At 46.5% G+C, this 16059-nt stretch overlaps 1 protein-coding gene across 2 annotated transcripts in view; it reads right to left on the reverse strand.

Annotated features, from left to right (window-relative positions):
• Positions 1-1305: 1305 nt before the first annotated feature.
• crm (cramped chromatin regulator) overlaps positions 1306-16059 on the reverse strand; it is a 52183-nt gene continuing 37429 nt past the window's right edge. The window contains exons 11-15 of one of the 2 annotated variants that reach the window (XM_076195468.1): positions 10392-10808; positions 8218-8511; positions 6690-6836; positions 3758-5810; positions 1306-3480 (exon numbers count right to left, since the gene is read on the reverse strand). In XM_076195468.1, coding sequence (XP_076051583.1) covers positions 2879-3480; positions 3758-5810; positions 6690-6836; positions 8218-8511; positions 10392-10808 — 3513 coding nt within the window. In that variant the 3' untranslated portion in view covers positions 1306-2878. Of the gene's footprint in view, positions 3481-3757; positions 5811-6689; positions 6837-8217; positions 8512-10391; positions 10812-16059 lie in introns of both variants that reach the window. The other variant, XM_076195467.1, reaches the window with a different exon arrangement.

Here is a 16059-nt window from a genome sequence, read left to right on the forward strand (position 1 = left end):
GTATATCGAGATCCGTTATATCAAGGGTTTACTGTAAACAAGAGAAGGAAGATTAACCACTTTTGCACGGCGACGCCTACGTTGGCGTCATGAAGCATGAGTGGGTAAATGAGGATGCCAGTCAGCATCTTAATGATATATATATATATATATATATATATATATATATATTTGTAGTTGTACATGAGTTACCCCCAGATTCTGTGAACTGGTTTGATCACGTTTTCTGAGTTTATCATTACTCAGAGTAAAAGAGAACGGGTAATATAGCAGTGACTTTATATTTTATAATGCGAGTAGGGTGATGCATGGTACATATGGCAGCCGATGCAGCACACGAGAATTTGACTTGTACTGAAGTGGTTAAGAACAAAGGAATGACACAGCACAGAGGAGGGTGTTGTTGTTGTCGTTCCCTAGACTGTCTGTCCGAGCAGTCCCGTCTCCCCAAGGAATGCCACAGCCGAAACTGGGTTTTCCCACAAATCCTTTAATGAGTGTATGTTGTGTTGTTTGCGTTCATGATTGTGTATAATGCAGTTTTCCATTGTGTTGTATGGTATGGGGTGAAGTGTTACATCCCGGGCAGCTGTTCACAATGCGGTCATCCAGCCTCTTCTGGGGTGTTGTTCTTATCTGCTTTATGCTTTATATTTTGAGAGGACGAGAAGGGTGTAGGGATGGGGTCACCATATTGTGAAGGGGACATAAACTGGTTCTGGGTATTGGTCCCTACTATGGAAGAGCTGTGCCTTGCTGCACTGTTTTTGAGGCCAACAGTGTGGCGAGATGCGAGGGACAGTTTAATGTATCTTAATTGTGTACATTATCCAGGTGCCACAGTAAGAGGGAGGGAAGAGGGTGGAGGGGAGTGGAGTATGTTGGGGTGGAATGGGTGGGAGTGGTTTTCATGCCTTTGTCTTTTAGCTACCTCCCTTGTAAAGGGGAAAAAGCCTTTGGTATATGTATGTAATTGTGTATGAAGTGTGTATGCTTTGACTTTGCCACCCCATCTTATATAGGGAAGTGGGCCTTTGGTGCACACCATCACAAAGACAATTACTTACTCTCATTCTGTTGGTTGTCAGGCCGGACAGCCCTTCATCACTTTCACTATGCCTCTCCAGATGGTTATATATTCTGCCAATTCTTTCCAGTCCTCTCTTGGTGCCACCCTCTCCTCATCTTTCCTTACTCCATCCATCCGTATCTGGGTCTCCCTAATGGTCGTCTGCCCTCTACTCCTCCTTCCATCACCTTCCTTGGTAGTCTCCACAAAGACAATGGGAAATAAAAAGTACAGGCTATTCATAAAATCAGCCTTTTTAATTTCTCTCTCACTCCAGACCCTCAGCAATTGCAGGACAAATGTTACAATCCACAGGGTAACTATTAGTGACAGCATAGCACTAGTAACCAATGCAATATCGCGAGTTACAAAACTCAAGCATCACCTCTTGTCATGCAAATGCCTAATACTATGACAGCATCCCTTCTGCACCCCACCCTACCCCTTCCCAACAGGCACCTAGTCGGCAATGCAGTACAAATTTGTTGGCGAAAAATAAACACAGTCTACAAATGCCCTATAAAACCCTGGAGATTGTTCGTGTGGCTGTTGACCATACTTGCGCCCACCCAAGCACACAAACACCTACATACATCCACACACAGGTACTGTACTATGTTATGTTGATCTAACAGTGAGGCAGTGTTTTTTTTTATTCTCAGAATAAGGGTAAAATCATATGCATCCTGATAGGGAAATGCTACAGTAACCATTTTCTTTATTTACCATTTCTGAGGAGTCTTGTACAGATCCGTGTCATGCTGTAAACAGTAGCTTTTACTGGCAATTTCCTCATATTCAAACACTCCCCCATGACTTTGGGGGGAAGTCAGGTTTAAAAAACATCATATAAAAAGCCACTTGGGTAAAAAATATACAATTCCCCTTCCGGTGAGCTATGAATTAATCTCTCCCTGACAGCAGGATTTGGTTATATAAAAAGAAAAAACAATGATAATAAAAAGATGATAATGAAAAAAAAAATTGTAGGTGCATTTCAAAGCAACCCACCCGTTCAGCTGCTGACAAAGAGACGCATTCACGCATCGCGAAGTGTTTCATTTTTCACAAGACACAACCAGGACCTCTGATTTAGTCACAAGAAAGCTTTATAATACCCAATGCATTCCGGCATTACCGTTTTCTAACCACACACAAGAGGAGAGACTCCTTCTGTGCTCAGCCCACTTGCTGCCGCTAGTCCTTGTTTTCGTTGCCCACAATACCTCTCCAGCGTCATGCTCCAATCTCGAGGAGCCAACACTAAATTGTTCTTTGGTTGCAAATATCTCTGGATCTTTCCAGAGGGCAATACAAAATGATAAAAAAAAAAGGTATAAATAAAAAATAATAATAATAGAATAAAAGTGAAGTTTGCAGTTTTCTGGTTTGTTTCAGAGCTGCAAATGATAAAAATCAAAGAAATATGAAGAAAAAAATTTGAAGTGGGTGGAGCAACTTGAACTCCCAACAAACAAGGCAGTAGCTGCCAGTTAACTTGTTAAACAAACGACCATTGCTGCTGCCTTTAAATCACAGCAATGTTAAAAAAGAGAAAATAAAAATAAATAAATAAAAATAATAAAAAATACAAACCCTTTATCTTATTGATGACAATTATCACAATGTTAAAAAAAAAAAAAATTGCTTCAGAAATCTCTCTTCCTACCTAACAGAATGAGTATTGCATCAAATGTGACAAAGTTCCCTCCCCTCCCATACCCTACAGCCTGCCATCTCAACTATGCATTCTCCTTCCTCTCCGACAACTCCACCCGAAGAAGAAGCGACCAACACCCACAGCGTCAATTACGGCTTAAAGGCCGCAGAGGCAGCCGTATTGGCACTGGCCGCAGCCTTCATCTCGGCAAACTTGGCAGTGAAGTCAACGCTGTTTTCGTTAAGGACAGCCGTCAAGTGGGCCAGACTCGGCAGCATGGTTCCTGCCACAGAGCCTGTAGCTGCCGTAGTTGTGGTGGCAGTGGAGGAGGAGGAGGAGGAGGCCACAGGCGACGACGAAGCCTGACCGGTCCCTGGGGTCGTCAACACCTTCAGTGGCGACTCGAGATGACCCAAGAAACTTGACAGAGAGAAGTCGTTGACCTCGTTGTTGAGCCACTGCGAATCCGTATGGTGGAGGAGGAGCAACCGTGAGGGCGATGAAGGCGGTGATGACGACGGAGGTGGCGGTGTTGACGACAACGCAGGGAAAGGAGGCGGCACTACGGCGGAGGTGCTCCCGCCAGGTGCCACGACAGGTCGTGGTGGTGTGTCTAGCGTCGAATCGTCTGGTGGAAGTGGCGGTGGAGGCTGTGGAGGCGGTTGACGACCTCCCGCTGGCCCCGCTGCGGAAGACTGCGGCGTGGGTGAAGGGTGCAGCGGTTGTAAGCTGGCCGCAGCAGCCAGTAGACCTAGAGACGGACAAAGAGGGTTAGTTGTAGACAAAGAGAGGGTTTTGAGTCAAATAATGCCTAAATTTCATTCCTCTCCCTACCCAACCCTTTTTCATAGCTGATTACGCAAAATGAGGTGTGGCTCTTGTCCACAAAGACCTTAAAGTATCAGCTGCATCCTACTTAACAGCTTTTAGCCCCACAATAACATGCAGCCTACACTATAATTGATATATTGCTACTACTTCCACTACAAGTACTAATATTAATGGTAATAATGCCTGACGGAACTCACTAGTGAAGCTGGAATTGGAGTTGGAGTTGGTGAGTGCCAGATCCAGGAGCTTGTCCGTACTCGTCTCGCTCATGGACGTAGCCACTGCCGACGAGGGGTAGCTGGATATGCTGAAGGAAGCGTCACTGAAGGAGGAAGCTGTGGTCGTCGTGTTGAAGGAGGTGTGCAAAGTGTTCGTGTTGAACGAGGTGGCGCTGAACGCGCCCGAGGCCGTAGTGGTGAAGGTGGGGGAGGAGTCGGCGGTGGTGGTCGCACTGAAGGAACTACTGAAGGTGGTCGCGTTGAACGGGGCGCTCATCAGGAACGTATTGCTGGCAGTGAACTTGCTGAAGGTACTGTTACTAGTAGAAGTGGTGGTGGGGCATGATGACGAAGACGACGAAGACGACGGAGCGTCCGAGCCCTCCTGATGATGGACAGGGTTGTTGTGGTGGATTGGCATGGGAGTGTTGGGGGTCTGTGGGGTTGGCGGCGAGGGGTCAGCCAGGGAAATGGTCCCCCCGAGGGAGATGTCCAGCATGGGCATCAGACTCTCCGGGATGTGGAATTCGGGGATGGCACCTCCTGGCGGGGAAACGGAGGAGGCGGAGGACACGACGGTGGCCAACTGCGGGGGCGAAGAGGAGGTGGGACCCACCGTGGTCGAGGAAGCAGCCACCTCGGTTGACTGCAGAAGGAGCGACATGAGTGGGGTCGTTGGGGAGGTGGTCGTGTTCATGGATGCCGACACAGGAGGCAGAGGTGCGGTGGAGGTGCAGGGGAGGTGTCGCTGCGTCACCTGACCACCCGCTTCACCTCCTCCTCCTTCTCTTCTTCTTCCTCCTCCTCCACCGTCGAAGGCCAACGTCGGTGTGGATGCCAAGAGGGTACCGTGTGATGCGAGAGTTAAATTTGTACTTTGGTTCTGCAAAACATCCTTATGCTGCGGCAGTTCCAGTGAGGATGCCGTCTGGAGGAGTCCATCAGTATTCAAACACATTTCGGTGGCAGCGGTCAACCCACACTCCGAGGGCGACCGCAGGAGAGACGAGAGCGAGGGTAGCGAGTCTTCCACCGTTTGTGGCGAACCCACCGCCGCCGCCCCTCCCGTGCTGATGACGCTGGCAGCCGCAGGTGCCAGCTGGGGTTTATGAGACACCGTCTGTCTCGCTGTCGACGTCTCAAACTCTGAGGTCACCAGCCGAAGCTCGGGGAGATCGGTAAAGACCTGCGAGGCTAGAGTGTGCAAAATGTCGTTGCTGTTGCTCCCGTCCTGGGACACCGTTGGGGGCTCTAATTTGCAGGAGACGTTTGGAACAACCGTTGCACAAGTCCTGCTAACACTGCCGTTCCTGCAGGTGTTCTCCTGGGGAAGTGTCCCTGCGACGACCGGCTTCCCTGCCGCGGAAGAGATCTGGTTCGATGGATGCCATCTTCCCAGCTCCATCTTTGGCTCGGCGGACATCGCGCCCGCCGCTACCACCAGCTTGCCCGACGGAGCGGACACCTGGTTCGATGCCGTCCACGTTCCTAGCTCTATCTTGGGGATCGTAGGCACCGTGCCTGCTGCTGCCGCCATCAGTTTACCCGCGGGAGGAGGCGTCTGGTTCGATGCTGCCGCCCACACTCCCAGCTCGACACCGGGCACCGCGGGCACCGTGCCTGCCGCCACCAGTTTGCCCGTGGGAGGAGCCGTTTGGTTCACGGGATTCCACGTTCCGGGTTCGACCTTAGTGACGATCCCAGCGACGGAAGCCGCCACAGAGGACGACGCAATGGAGGAGGTAGGCGTGACGAGGGTAGGCACTGCTGCGGGAGGCGAGGGCGACACGGCGAAGGTGTTGGCGGAAGATATCTCCACCCTCAGCGGAGGCTGGTTAGGGATGTTGACGGAGACGGTGTTGGTGCCCGGCGGCGGGTTCTCCTTCAGGCTCGGCAGCGTCACCTTAGCCATCATCCCTCCTGGCAGGGGCGGTTGCTGGGTGGGCGGCTGTTGCTGCGGCAGGATGGTGGCCGTGTTCGGGGGCAGCGCCATCTGCACTTGGTTAGCCGATCCTCCGTTCAGGGTCAGGCCCTACAAAGGAGAGACGAATAGGACGTCAAAATGCCGCAATCAACGACACGTAACTATGGCCACATAACTTTCCAGTATAGTGGGAAGACAAACTCAATTAAAGGACTGGTATATCCACTTTGGTGCGATGATACCTACGTAGGTGTCATGAGGTGGAAGTGGGTACACACACACACACACACACACATATATATATATATATATATATATATATATATTTTTTTTGTGTATGTGTGTGTGTGTGTGTGTGTGTGTGTGTGTGTGTGTGTGTGTGTGTGTGTGTGTGTGTGTCTGTGTGTGTGTGTGACTTCTTAGGACTGGTTATGAGAAAGATGAATGGTTTGATGTAACAACAGGAATGAAACAAGGAAGTGTACTGTCCCCATTATTATGCATAGCATGAATTGCATTATTATTGAAAAAAAAGTATATATTTTTGTAGTCGTACATGGTTACCCCAGATTCTGTAAACTGATTTGACATTTTCTGTGTTTATTATTACTCGGAGTAAAAGAGTATAAGTAATACAGCAGTGACTTTATATTTTATAATGTGAGTGGTGTGATGCATTGTACATATGGCAGCTGATGTCGCACGCAAGAATTTGACTCGTACTGAAGTGATTAAGTTGGGCCCAGTCTGGAGACCAAATGTCGGGTCCCTGCTGACGGAATTTGAAGACACGTACCAAAGGTGATTCTCTATCTCCCATTTGTTTTACAAGACCCGTAAGCAGGGACTCACTGAAGGCCCAAAATGCAAATACGAAACTCTCCTACACAATATTCGTTCCTGGAAGTCGTGGATCGACTGCAAGAGAGACCAGGGGCAACGGACTGAGCGATTGATTGATCTCGTATCTATCTCGACTGGACTAACCTGTGTTAGGCGGTTCTGAGGCACGACTTTGAGAGCGACAACGCTGGAGGGCAGCGACTGCTTCGGGAGGAGTGGTAGCTGCCGCACGACGACATTCTTACGCACCGATCGTCGTCCTACACGGTTGTTGAAACGAGGCAGTAGTTTCTGTAGTAAATATAAAACATATTAGTAGATACATAATTTTTTTCTTTATTAGTGAGATGAGAGAGGGAGGGAAAGGGAGAGGGGAGGCTTTTTTTTTTTGGGGGGGGGGGGGGTAAATTGGGTTTGAGTGTAAGAGAAAGTTGAAGTCCTGCCTGGCGGCAATTCCTGAAGTGGGTTTATGTCCCAGGCACAAACGTCAGCACAAGTGGCAGTTGGCAAGTGTTGGATTAAGAGACCGAGGCGAACATTACATTCCCTGCCGCTCCAAAAAGTTCTCCACAAGGAAACTCCATCATAGCCCTCTCCGAGACGGAGAAAGTTCATGACAAACTATGACTACAGCCCAAAGGGATTTCTACCCTGTCTTCTCCTTTTCTGTATGAGGGGATGGAGGGGGGTCGCCGATTAAATGAAGCGGCCTTGCTGTGGATGTGCTGTGTCCTGCGACACTGCTTCTGACCCAGGGCAGTGGACAAGATGAAGGGATGACCTGTCATCCAGGAGGTGCCAGGATGAGAGGGAGGAAGGAGGGGAGTGGAGTGGAGTGGGTGGGAGTGGTTTTTATGCCTTTGTTTTTTGGCTACCTCCCTTGTACAGGGGGAAGAACCCTTTGGTATATGTATGTATGTATGTATGTCTGTACAAGTTCTTTGAATAAATTTTAATCAAGGTGGAAACTGAAAAAGCTCTTGATGTAATCATCCATAATGACCTTAAAATATATAAGCATTGAATTTCTGCTTCAGAGAGAGCAAAAAGGGTACTGTAAGTGGTAGCATGACCTTCGGACTTCAAAAGTCAATCCAGCGATCATTAGCTCATCACTGGACCACCCACACATGATGTTTACATACAGTCCAGCAGCAAGCCACAAAACTTGTACCAAATATAAGAAGTAAAACATACAAAAACAGCTTAAAATATTCTAACTTATTCTAAAAAATATCTTAAATGACATTGATAACAATATTGAAAGTATTTTCATATCAAATACTAAAAGTAAGAGATGTAATAGTCTCAAAATTCTGAAAAAATGTTTTGCTAACCACATCATCAATAAGTAGAACAAGCTTTTGGTTGAGGCAATTGAATGTACTACAGTTCAAAGTTTAAAATTCATGTGCATGAAAAAACATACACACATAGCCACAGGCATTTTCCCCCTTACAATGGAGGTAGCCAAAGTCAATGGGTATAATCCCACTCCTAATCGTTTGATCTCCACATACTCCGCTCCCTTCGGTGTATGTACGTACCAATTCCACCTGCACTGTACTTCAGGTGGCTAGAAGATCTGCATAACCCAAACACAAATAATAACTGGCACCCGAATGCCAATAACTGTAACGATCACCACGAAGTGTATCAAACTCTTACGTACATTGAGTTGTGCACTGAAGCTTTGGTGCTGCTGGCTCTGCGTGCCGGTGTGCTGCCGGGGTGCGGGTGCCAGAGGGACGCGAAACTCGCCCGAGGGATCCGTAGCGGAGGACCCTCCCCCAGACGCCCCGACCACCACCGAGACTCCTCCGACAGAACTCGGCATGCTTGTGGCCACGACAGGATGGTGGGTGACCGGACTTGAAGGCGGAACCGCTGCGAACAACTCCTTGGCCGTAGTGCTCCCTGCACTCCCTGCCGTCGGTGGGGCACCGCCGTTGACAACTCCTTTACCCTGCGGGAGGAAGAAGGTTACTTAATTTTCTGGTCTAATGCAGAGCAAATCTTGTCCTGTCAGATGGATAAGAGTACTACAGTTCTTTGTTTAAACATTCAGCACAAGTTAAACAATTATTCTTCATAAACCTCCAAATAGGGGTGTGCCGATTGTCATTGGCACTTTTTTGATGAATCAGCAATTCTTCAGAATCAGCATCATCAGCAGCAAAATATTGCCGATGCCAAACCTTAAAAAAAAAAAAAAAAAAAAAAAGACGATTCACCTAAAGTGCAGATTCTTGCCAATGCTGATTAATCAGCACACCTCCACCTCTAAATATTAAAACCCTTTTGCTGCCTTTTACAAAACTCTAGCAATTGTTCTACTTGTGAGACAATTTCGTTTATCCCTCGGAAACCTCCCAGAAAAGGGGTTAATGTATCAATAAGTGTTTGTGTGTGCTTGTGCACATGAGAGAGAGAGAGAGAGAAAGGAGATAGAGAGAGAGAAAGAAGGAGACAGAGATAGAGAGAAAAAGAGATAAGGTGAAAAGAGAAAGAGGGGAGAGAAGAAGAGATAGAGTGAAAGAAAAAGAGAGAGAAGAAGAGATAGAAGAGAAAGAGGGGAGAGAAGAGATTGAGTGAGAGAAGAAGAGAGAGAAGAAGAGACAGGGTGAGAGAAGAAGAGAAAGAGGGGAAAGAAGAGGAAAGAGAAGAAGAGAAAGAGGGGAGAGGAGAAGAGATAGAGAGAAGAAGAGATAGAGGGAGAGAAGAAGACAGACAAGAAGAGAAAGAGGGGAGAGAAGAAAAGACATAGTGAGAAGAGAAAGAGGGGAAAGAAGAAGAGATAGAGGGAGAGAAGAAGAGAGAGAAGAAGAGAAAGAGGGGAAAGAAGAGGAGAGAGAAGAAGATAAAGAGGGGAGAGAAGAAGAGAAAGAGGGGAAAGAAGAGGAGAGAGAAGAAGAGAAAGAGGGGAGAGAAGAGATAGAGAGAAGAGATAGAGGGAGAGAAGAAGAGAGAGAAGAGATAGAGAGAAGAAGAGAAAGAGGGGAGAGGAGAAGAGATAGAGAGAAGAAGAGATAGAGGGAGAGAAGAAGAGATAGAGGAAGAGAAGAAGAAAAAGAGGGGAGAGGAGAAGAGATAGAGAGAAGAAGAGATAGAGGGAGAGAAGAAGAGAGACAAGAAGAGAAAGAGGGGAGAGAAGAAGAGAGAGAAGAAGAGAAAGAGGGGAGAGAAGAGATAGAGAGAAGAAGAGAGAGAAGAGAAAGAGGGGAGAGAAGAAGAGAGAGAAGAAGAGATAGAGGGAGAGAAGAAGAGAGAGAAGAAGAGAAAGAGGGGAAAGAAGAGGAGAGAGAAGAAGAGAAAGAGGGGAGAGGAGAAGAGATAGAGAGAAGAAGAGATAGAAGAGATAGAGGGAGAGAAGAAGAGACACAAGAAGAGAAAGAGGGGAAAGAAGAAGAGAGAGAAGAAGAGAAAGAGGGGAGAGGAGAAGAGACAGAGAGAAGAGAAAGAGGGGAGAGAAGAAGAGAGAGAAGAAGAGAAAGAGGGGAGAGAAGAAGAGATAGAGAGAAGAAGAGATAGAGGGAGAGAAGAAGAGAGAGAAGAAGAGACATAGTGAGAAGAGAAAGAGGGGAGAGAAGAAGAGAGAGAGAAAGAGAAGAAGAGAGAGAGAAAGAGAAGAAGAGATAGAGTGAGAAAAGAAGAGAAGAGATAGTGAGAAGAGATAGAGTGAGAGAAAAAGAGAGAGAACAAGAGAGTGAGAAGAGAAAGAGGGGAGAGAGGAGAAAGAGAAGAAAAATCAGATGTTTATCACAACAAATCTAAATTACGATCCAATGTCACAAAAGTATCGAGACACAAAGAAGTCAAGAACTCGTGGTTCCTGAACATACGTACCCCTAGCGACATGGCTGCCCCTTCGCCCACCAACAGCTGTTTAGCCGAGTTGGGTTTGGCGCGATCCTTGGAGACTCTGGTCGTGGATGGGCTGCCCCGGGCGGTGGAGGGACTTCCTCGAGTGCCGCCTGCTCCTACGGCTGCACCTACGATGGTGCGCCCTCCTCCGGGACTCCTCCCCGCTCCCACTCCGCCGAGACCTCCCGCGCCGAGTTGACGATTGGTGGCGGGACTTCGGAGGTTCCCCCCACGGACGCCACACACGTGGCCACAGGGGCACTTGTCGCAGGACGGCCGCGTGGTCAGGCTGCGCGCCATCACCAGCAGTTGGCACAACATTCCCGACACGTTCTCAATAGCCGCCCTACGCTCCTCTTTGCTCTCGGTGGCCTCTGCCTCCTTCCCCTTGATCAGTCCCTGCTTGAATAGACAAATCATGATGTTAGTCGTCTCCTTTTCTTCAATGTCGGATATAACATAAGAATGAAGGAGACTGCAAGAGACCATAAGGCCTACACTAAGCAGCTCCACATCCATCACCACCTGTCATCCCCATCCATAAAGTTGTCTAATCGTTTTTTAAAACAACTGATAGTTTCAGCCCTTACTACATGGTTACCAAGTCTATTCCATTCATTGACCACCCTATTAGTAAACCAATTCTTGCCTATTTCCTTTTTAAATATAAATTTGTCTAGTTTATAACCATTACTGCGAGTCCTGCCCTGTTGTTTTAATATGATGACCTTGTTTGCATCACCCTTGTTAAAACCTTTGATCCACTTGAATACCTCTATTGGATCACTCCGCACTCTGTTAATTATGCGGGCCAACAGCCCTTATGGTATGGCTGAGTTAAAGCATGCGTGTACATACCAATACCAAAAAGCCTTTATCCCTTCATACATATTTGTTTTGTTATCACTTGTCTGTTTGTTTATCATTTGCTTGATTCTCATATGATTCTCTTCTCCTTTTATACATGGGGGGACAGAGAGGGGGGATTGCCGATTTAATGAAGCGGCCTTGCTGTGGATGTGCTGTGTCTTGCAACACTGCCTCTGACCCAGGGCAGTGGACAAGGTGCAGGGATGACCCATCATCCAGGAGGTGCTAAGATAAGAGGGAGGGTGGAGGGGTGTGGAGTGTATTCAGGGATGGAATGGATGGGAATGATTTTATGCCTTTTCCTTTTTGGCTGCCTCCCTTGTAAGGGGGAAAAAGCCTTGGTATATGTATGTATGTATGTATGATTCTCATATATTATTAGTTATATGTCAACTTATTATTATTTACTATTTACCTGTTTGTTTATTATGTAACTATACCTATGAATTTATTTTATTTATTACTATTTACTTTTAGTTTTTATTTATTCATTTATTTATCATTATTATAAATTTCTTTTTCACATCCGACCTAGTTATGGACCAAAAGGTCTCCTGTTGGCATGCTCCGCCTTTGTAATCTCTTTGTAATATATATACAGTAAACCCTTGATATAACTTATCTCAATATACCAGATAATGGATATAACGGACAAAAAATCTGACCGGACAAACCCTCGCTATAACGGATTTTCATCTGTTATAATGAGGGATCCCCGGTTATGACAGATCTTCGGATATAACAACAGACCCGTCCCTATATCGTCAGTTATATCGAGGGTTTACTGTAATTTCTAATCCCGAAGGGATTTCTCCCCGTCTTCTCCTTTAATGCATGGGGGGACAGAGAGGGGGGGTCGCCGATTTAATGAAGCGGCCTTGCTGTGGATGTGCTGTGTCTTGCGACACTGCTTCTGACCCAGGGCAGTGGACAAGGTGCAGGGATGACCCGTCATTCAGGAGGTGCTAAGATAAGAGGGAGGGTGGAGGGGTGTGGAGTGTATTCAGGGATGGAATGGGTGGGAATGATTTTATGCCTTTTCCTTTTTGGCTACCTCCCTTGAAGGGGGAAAATGCCTTGGTATATGTATGTACTAATTTCTAATAATGGACAAACTTTGGGATATAACAGATCTGTCCGGTATTTCCATCAGATATAACAGATCCTCGGTTATAACAGATCTTCTGATATAACAACAGACCCCTGTCCCCACATTGTAAGTTATATCAAGGGTTTACTGTATATATACATATGTATGTATGTAGGCATGTGGAACAAGGAGGGTGGGAGGAAATAGAAGGAAGGGTAGTGATTGGCGGGATAAGGAAGCAAAGAAGGGCGTAGAAAAGAAGAAGCAGGCTTTCATAGATTGGCTACAAATTAGGACGAGGGAATCGTATGAGAGGTACAAAGTAAAGAGAAGGGAAGTTAAGCATAAGATAAAGGAAGCAAAGAGGAGAGCAGATGTGAAATGGGGTAGGAGTATGACAGAAAATTTTGAAAGTAATAAAAAGATGTTTTGGAAAGAAATTAAGAGAGGAAGAGGAGGCCAATCAAGTAGAGAAGAAAAAGTAAAAGGTGCAGATGGAGAGATGATAATGGAGGAGAAGGCAGTGAGAGGAAGGTGGGCAGAGTATTTTAGGGAGTTCCTAAATGTGAAGTAGGATAGGGAGGGAAAGGTAGTTGCAGTGGGAAGCACTAAGAAAATGAGAGTGATGAGTGAGGAAAATGGAGGAGAAATAGGGAAGGAGTAAGTGAAAACAGCTGTTAAGATGATGAGAGCAGGTAAGGCACCTGGGTTGGATGGATGCCATGCAGAATGTCTGAAGAAAGGAGGTACAGTTATGGTGGACTGGCTGGTGAGGTAATTTAATGTTTAAGAGAGGGTAGAGTGCCGGAGGACTGGAGGAGTGCCTGTATAGTTCCACTTTACAAGGAAAAGGGGGACAAGTGTGAGTGTAGTAGTTACAGAGGGATCAGCTTGTTGAGTGTAGTTGGGAAGGCTTATGGGAGGGTCTTGATTGAGATGATTAGGAGAGGAATAGAGGGAGTAATTGGTGAGGAACAGTGTGGTTTTAGGACAGGTAATGGTTGTGTAGATCAGATTTTTGTTGTAAGACAGATATGTGAGAAAGCTATAGGAAAAGGTAAGGATGTTTTTTGGGCTTTTATGGATTTGGAAAAGACTTTCGACAGGGTAGACAGGAAGGCATTGTGGGAGGCACTGCAGATAAATGGGATAGGAAAGCTGTTAAGAGCAATCAAGAGTTTTTACGAGAGTAGTAGAGCTTGTGTTAGGATTAGAAATGGAGAGAGTTAATGGTTTGAGGTAAAGGTGGGACTTCATCAGGGATGTGTTATGTCACCCTGGCTGTTCAACTTATACGTGGATGGGATGGTGCGAGAGGTAAATGCAAGGGTGGTGGGACAGGGATTGGAGATGGTTAAAAAAAATGGATAAAAGTGGGAGGTGAGCAAGTTGTTTGCTGACAACACTGCACTTGTAGCAGGATCAGAGGAGGAATTGAGGAAGTTAGTGACAGAGTTTGAGAAGGTGTGTGAAAGAAGGAAGTTGAAGATAAATGTGGGCAAAAGTAAGGTGATGAGATGTACAAGGGGAGAGAGTGGCAGCAGGCTGGAAGTGAGCATTAAGGGAGAGAGACTGGAGGAAATGGAGGATAGATTTAGATACTTGGGTGAGAATGTGGCAGGAAAGGGAGGAGTGGGGGTGGAGGTAAAATGTACATTGAGAGAAGCAAGTAAATGCCTTGGTGGATTAAAAAGTGTAATGAGAAATAGACATCTGGGAATGGATGCTAAGAGGAGGTTATATGAAGGAGTGATTGTGCCAGAAGCACTGTATGGGGCAGAAAGATGGAACATAAGAGAGGAAAAGAGAAGGAGTTTGAATGTGTTTGAGATGAAATATCTGAGAAGTATGATAGGGGTTACTAGGCTAGATAGAGTGAGAAATGAGGAGGTGAGGAGGAGAACAGGGGTGACCCATAGGGTGGATGAAAGAGTATTAGGATGGTTTGGACACATGGAAAGAATGAGTGAAGAAAGATTAGTAAAAGAGGTGTGGAAGGCAGAGGTGGAAGGAGTGAATATGAGGGGGCATCCTAGGATGAGATGGATGGATGGGGTAAAAGGGGCATTACGAAAGAGAGGAATGTCTGTTGAGGAAGGATGGGAGAGGACAGAAGATAGGGGTGAATGGAGAGGGGTTGTGTATGGATGATGCTGTGATGCATGAGGGGGAGTGGGTGGGGGATGGGGAGTGAGGAAGTATCCATGAGAAAAATTTGACGCAGCCCGAAGGGATTTCTCCCCGTCTTCTCCTTTTCTTCATGAGGGGACAGAGAGAGGGGGTCGCCGAATTAATGAAGCGGCCTTGCTGTGGATGTGCTGTGTCTTGTGACACTGCTTCTGACCCAGGGCAGTGGACAAGGTGCAGGGATGACCCATCATCCAGGAGGTGCTAAGATAAGAGGGAGGGTGGAGGGGTGTGGAGTGTATTCAGGGATGGAATGGGTGGGAATGATTTTATGCCTTTTCCTTTTGGCTACCTCCCTTGTAAGGGGGAGAAAGCCTTGGTATATGTATGTATGTAATGAGAGGGTGGAGGTGAGTGGAGCATGTTGGGGATGGAATGGGTGGGAGTGGTTTTTATGCCTTTTTCTTTTTGATTACCTCCTTTGTAAGGGGGAAAAAAGCCTTTGGGTATATGTATGTAATAATAAACACAGAAAACATGATCAAACCAGTTCACAGAATCTGGAGGTAGCTCCTGTATAACTACGAATAGAATATATAAGCAAGACACCTACGCTGGCATTCTCGTGTACCCACCCGCGCCACATGACACCTATGTAGGCGTCACCGTACCGAAGCGATTAACCTCCCCTCTCTCTTGGTCTAACCCCACACACAGGAGTCTATGGCGCACGCATGAAGAGCTTCCCTTCGGACTACAGCATTCCCTCATCCATTAACGATCACTCTCCGTTCATGTCCATAGTTTGCCCTCTCTCTTCTTTGCTTGACAGATAACCACATCAAAAACAAATACACACACAGCACACACACACATCAAGAACAAATACACATACACACATATGGTCACCCAGTACAAAAAAGAATATAAGAAAATTTGAAAGAATACAAAGAGCAACGACAAAGCTGGTTCCAACATTTGCCAACCTAACATACGAACAAAGACTGGCCAAACTGGAATTACCAACCCTGGAACAAAGAAGAGAACGAGGGGACCTAATAACCATCTACAGAATTATGAAAGGAAAAGAATGCCTTGATAGAGAGGACCTATTAGCCAAAGTCAAAGGTACAGTTCCACTCCCACCCATGCACCCTCCCTCCCTCCTTTTTACCTTGGCTCCTCCTGGATGACAGGTCACCCCTGCACCTCTCCCACCGCGCTGGGCAAAAGCAAATAAATCCCCATCTCTGTTCAGGCAACAGTCAACTAGATTTAACCTCTTTGGTATGATGACGCCTAAGTAGGCGTCATGAGGCACGAGTAGATATATGAGGATGCCAGCATCGACCTCTTGATTATGTATTTTATTTTATTTTTGTACACGAGTTACCCTCCGGATTCTGTGAACTGGTTTGCTTTTTGTACACAAGTTACCACATTTTCTGTGTTTATTACTACTCAGAGTAAAAGAGAACTCGTAATACAGTAGTGGCTTTATGTTTTATTATGCGATTAGTGTGATGCATCATACATATGGCAGTCTGAAGCTGGAGCCCACTC

Source organism: Oratosquilla oratoria, chromosome 12 (assembly GCF_046742065.1).
Source record: "Oratosquilla oratoria isolate Oo_2021 chromosome 12, ASM4674206v1, whole genome shotgun sequence".
Classification (NCBI taxonomy): Eukaryota; Metazoa; Arthropoda; class Malacostraca; order Stomatopoda; family Squillidae; genus Oratosquilla; species Oratosquilla oratoria.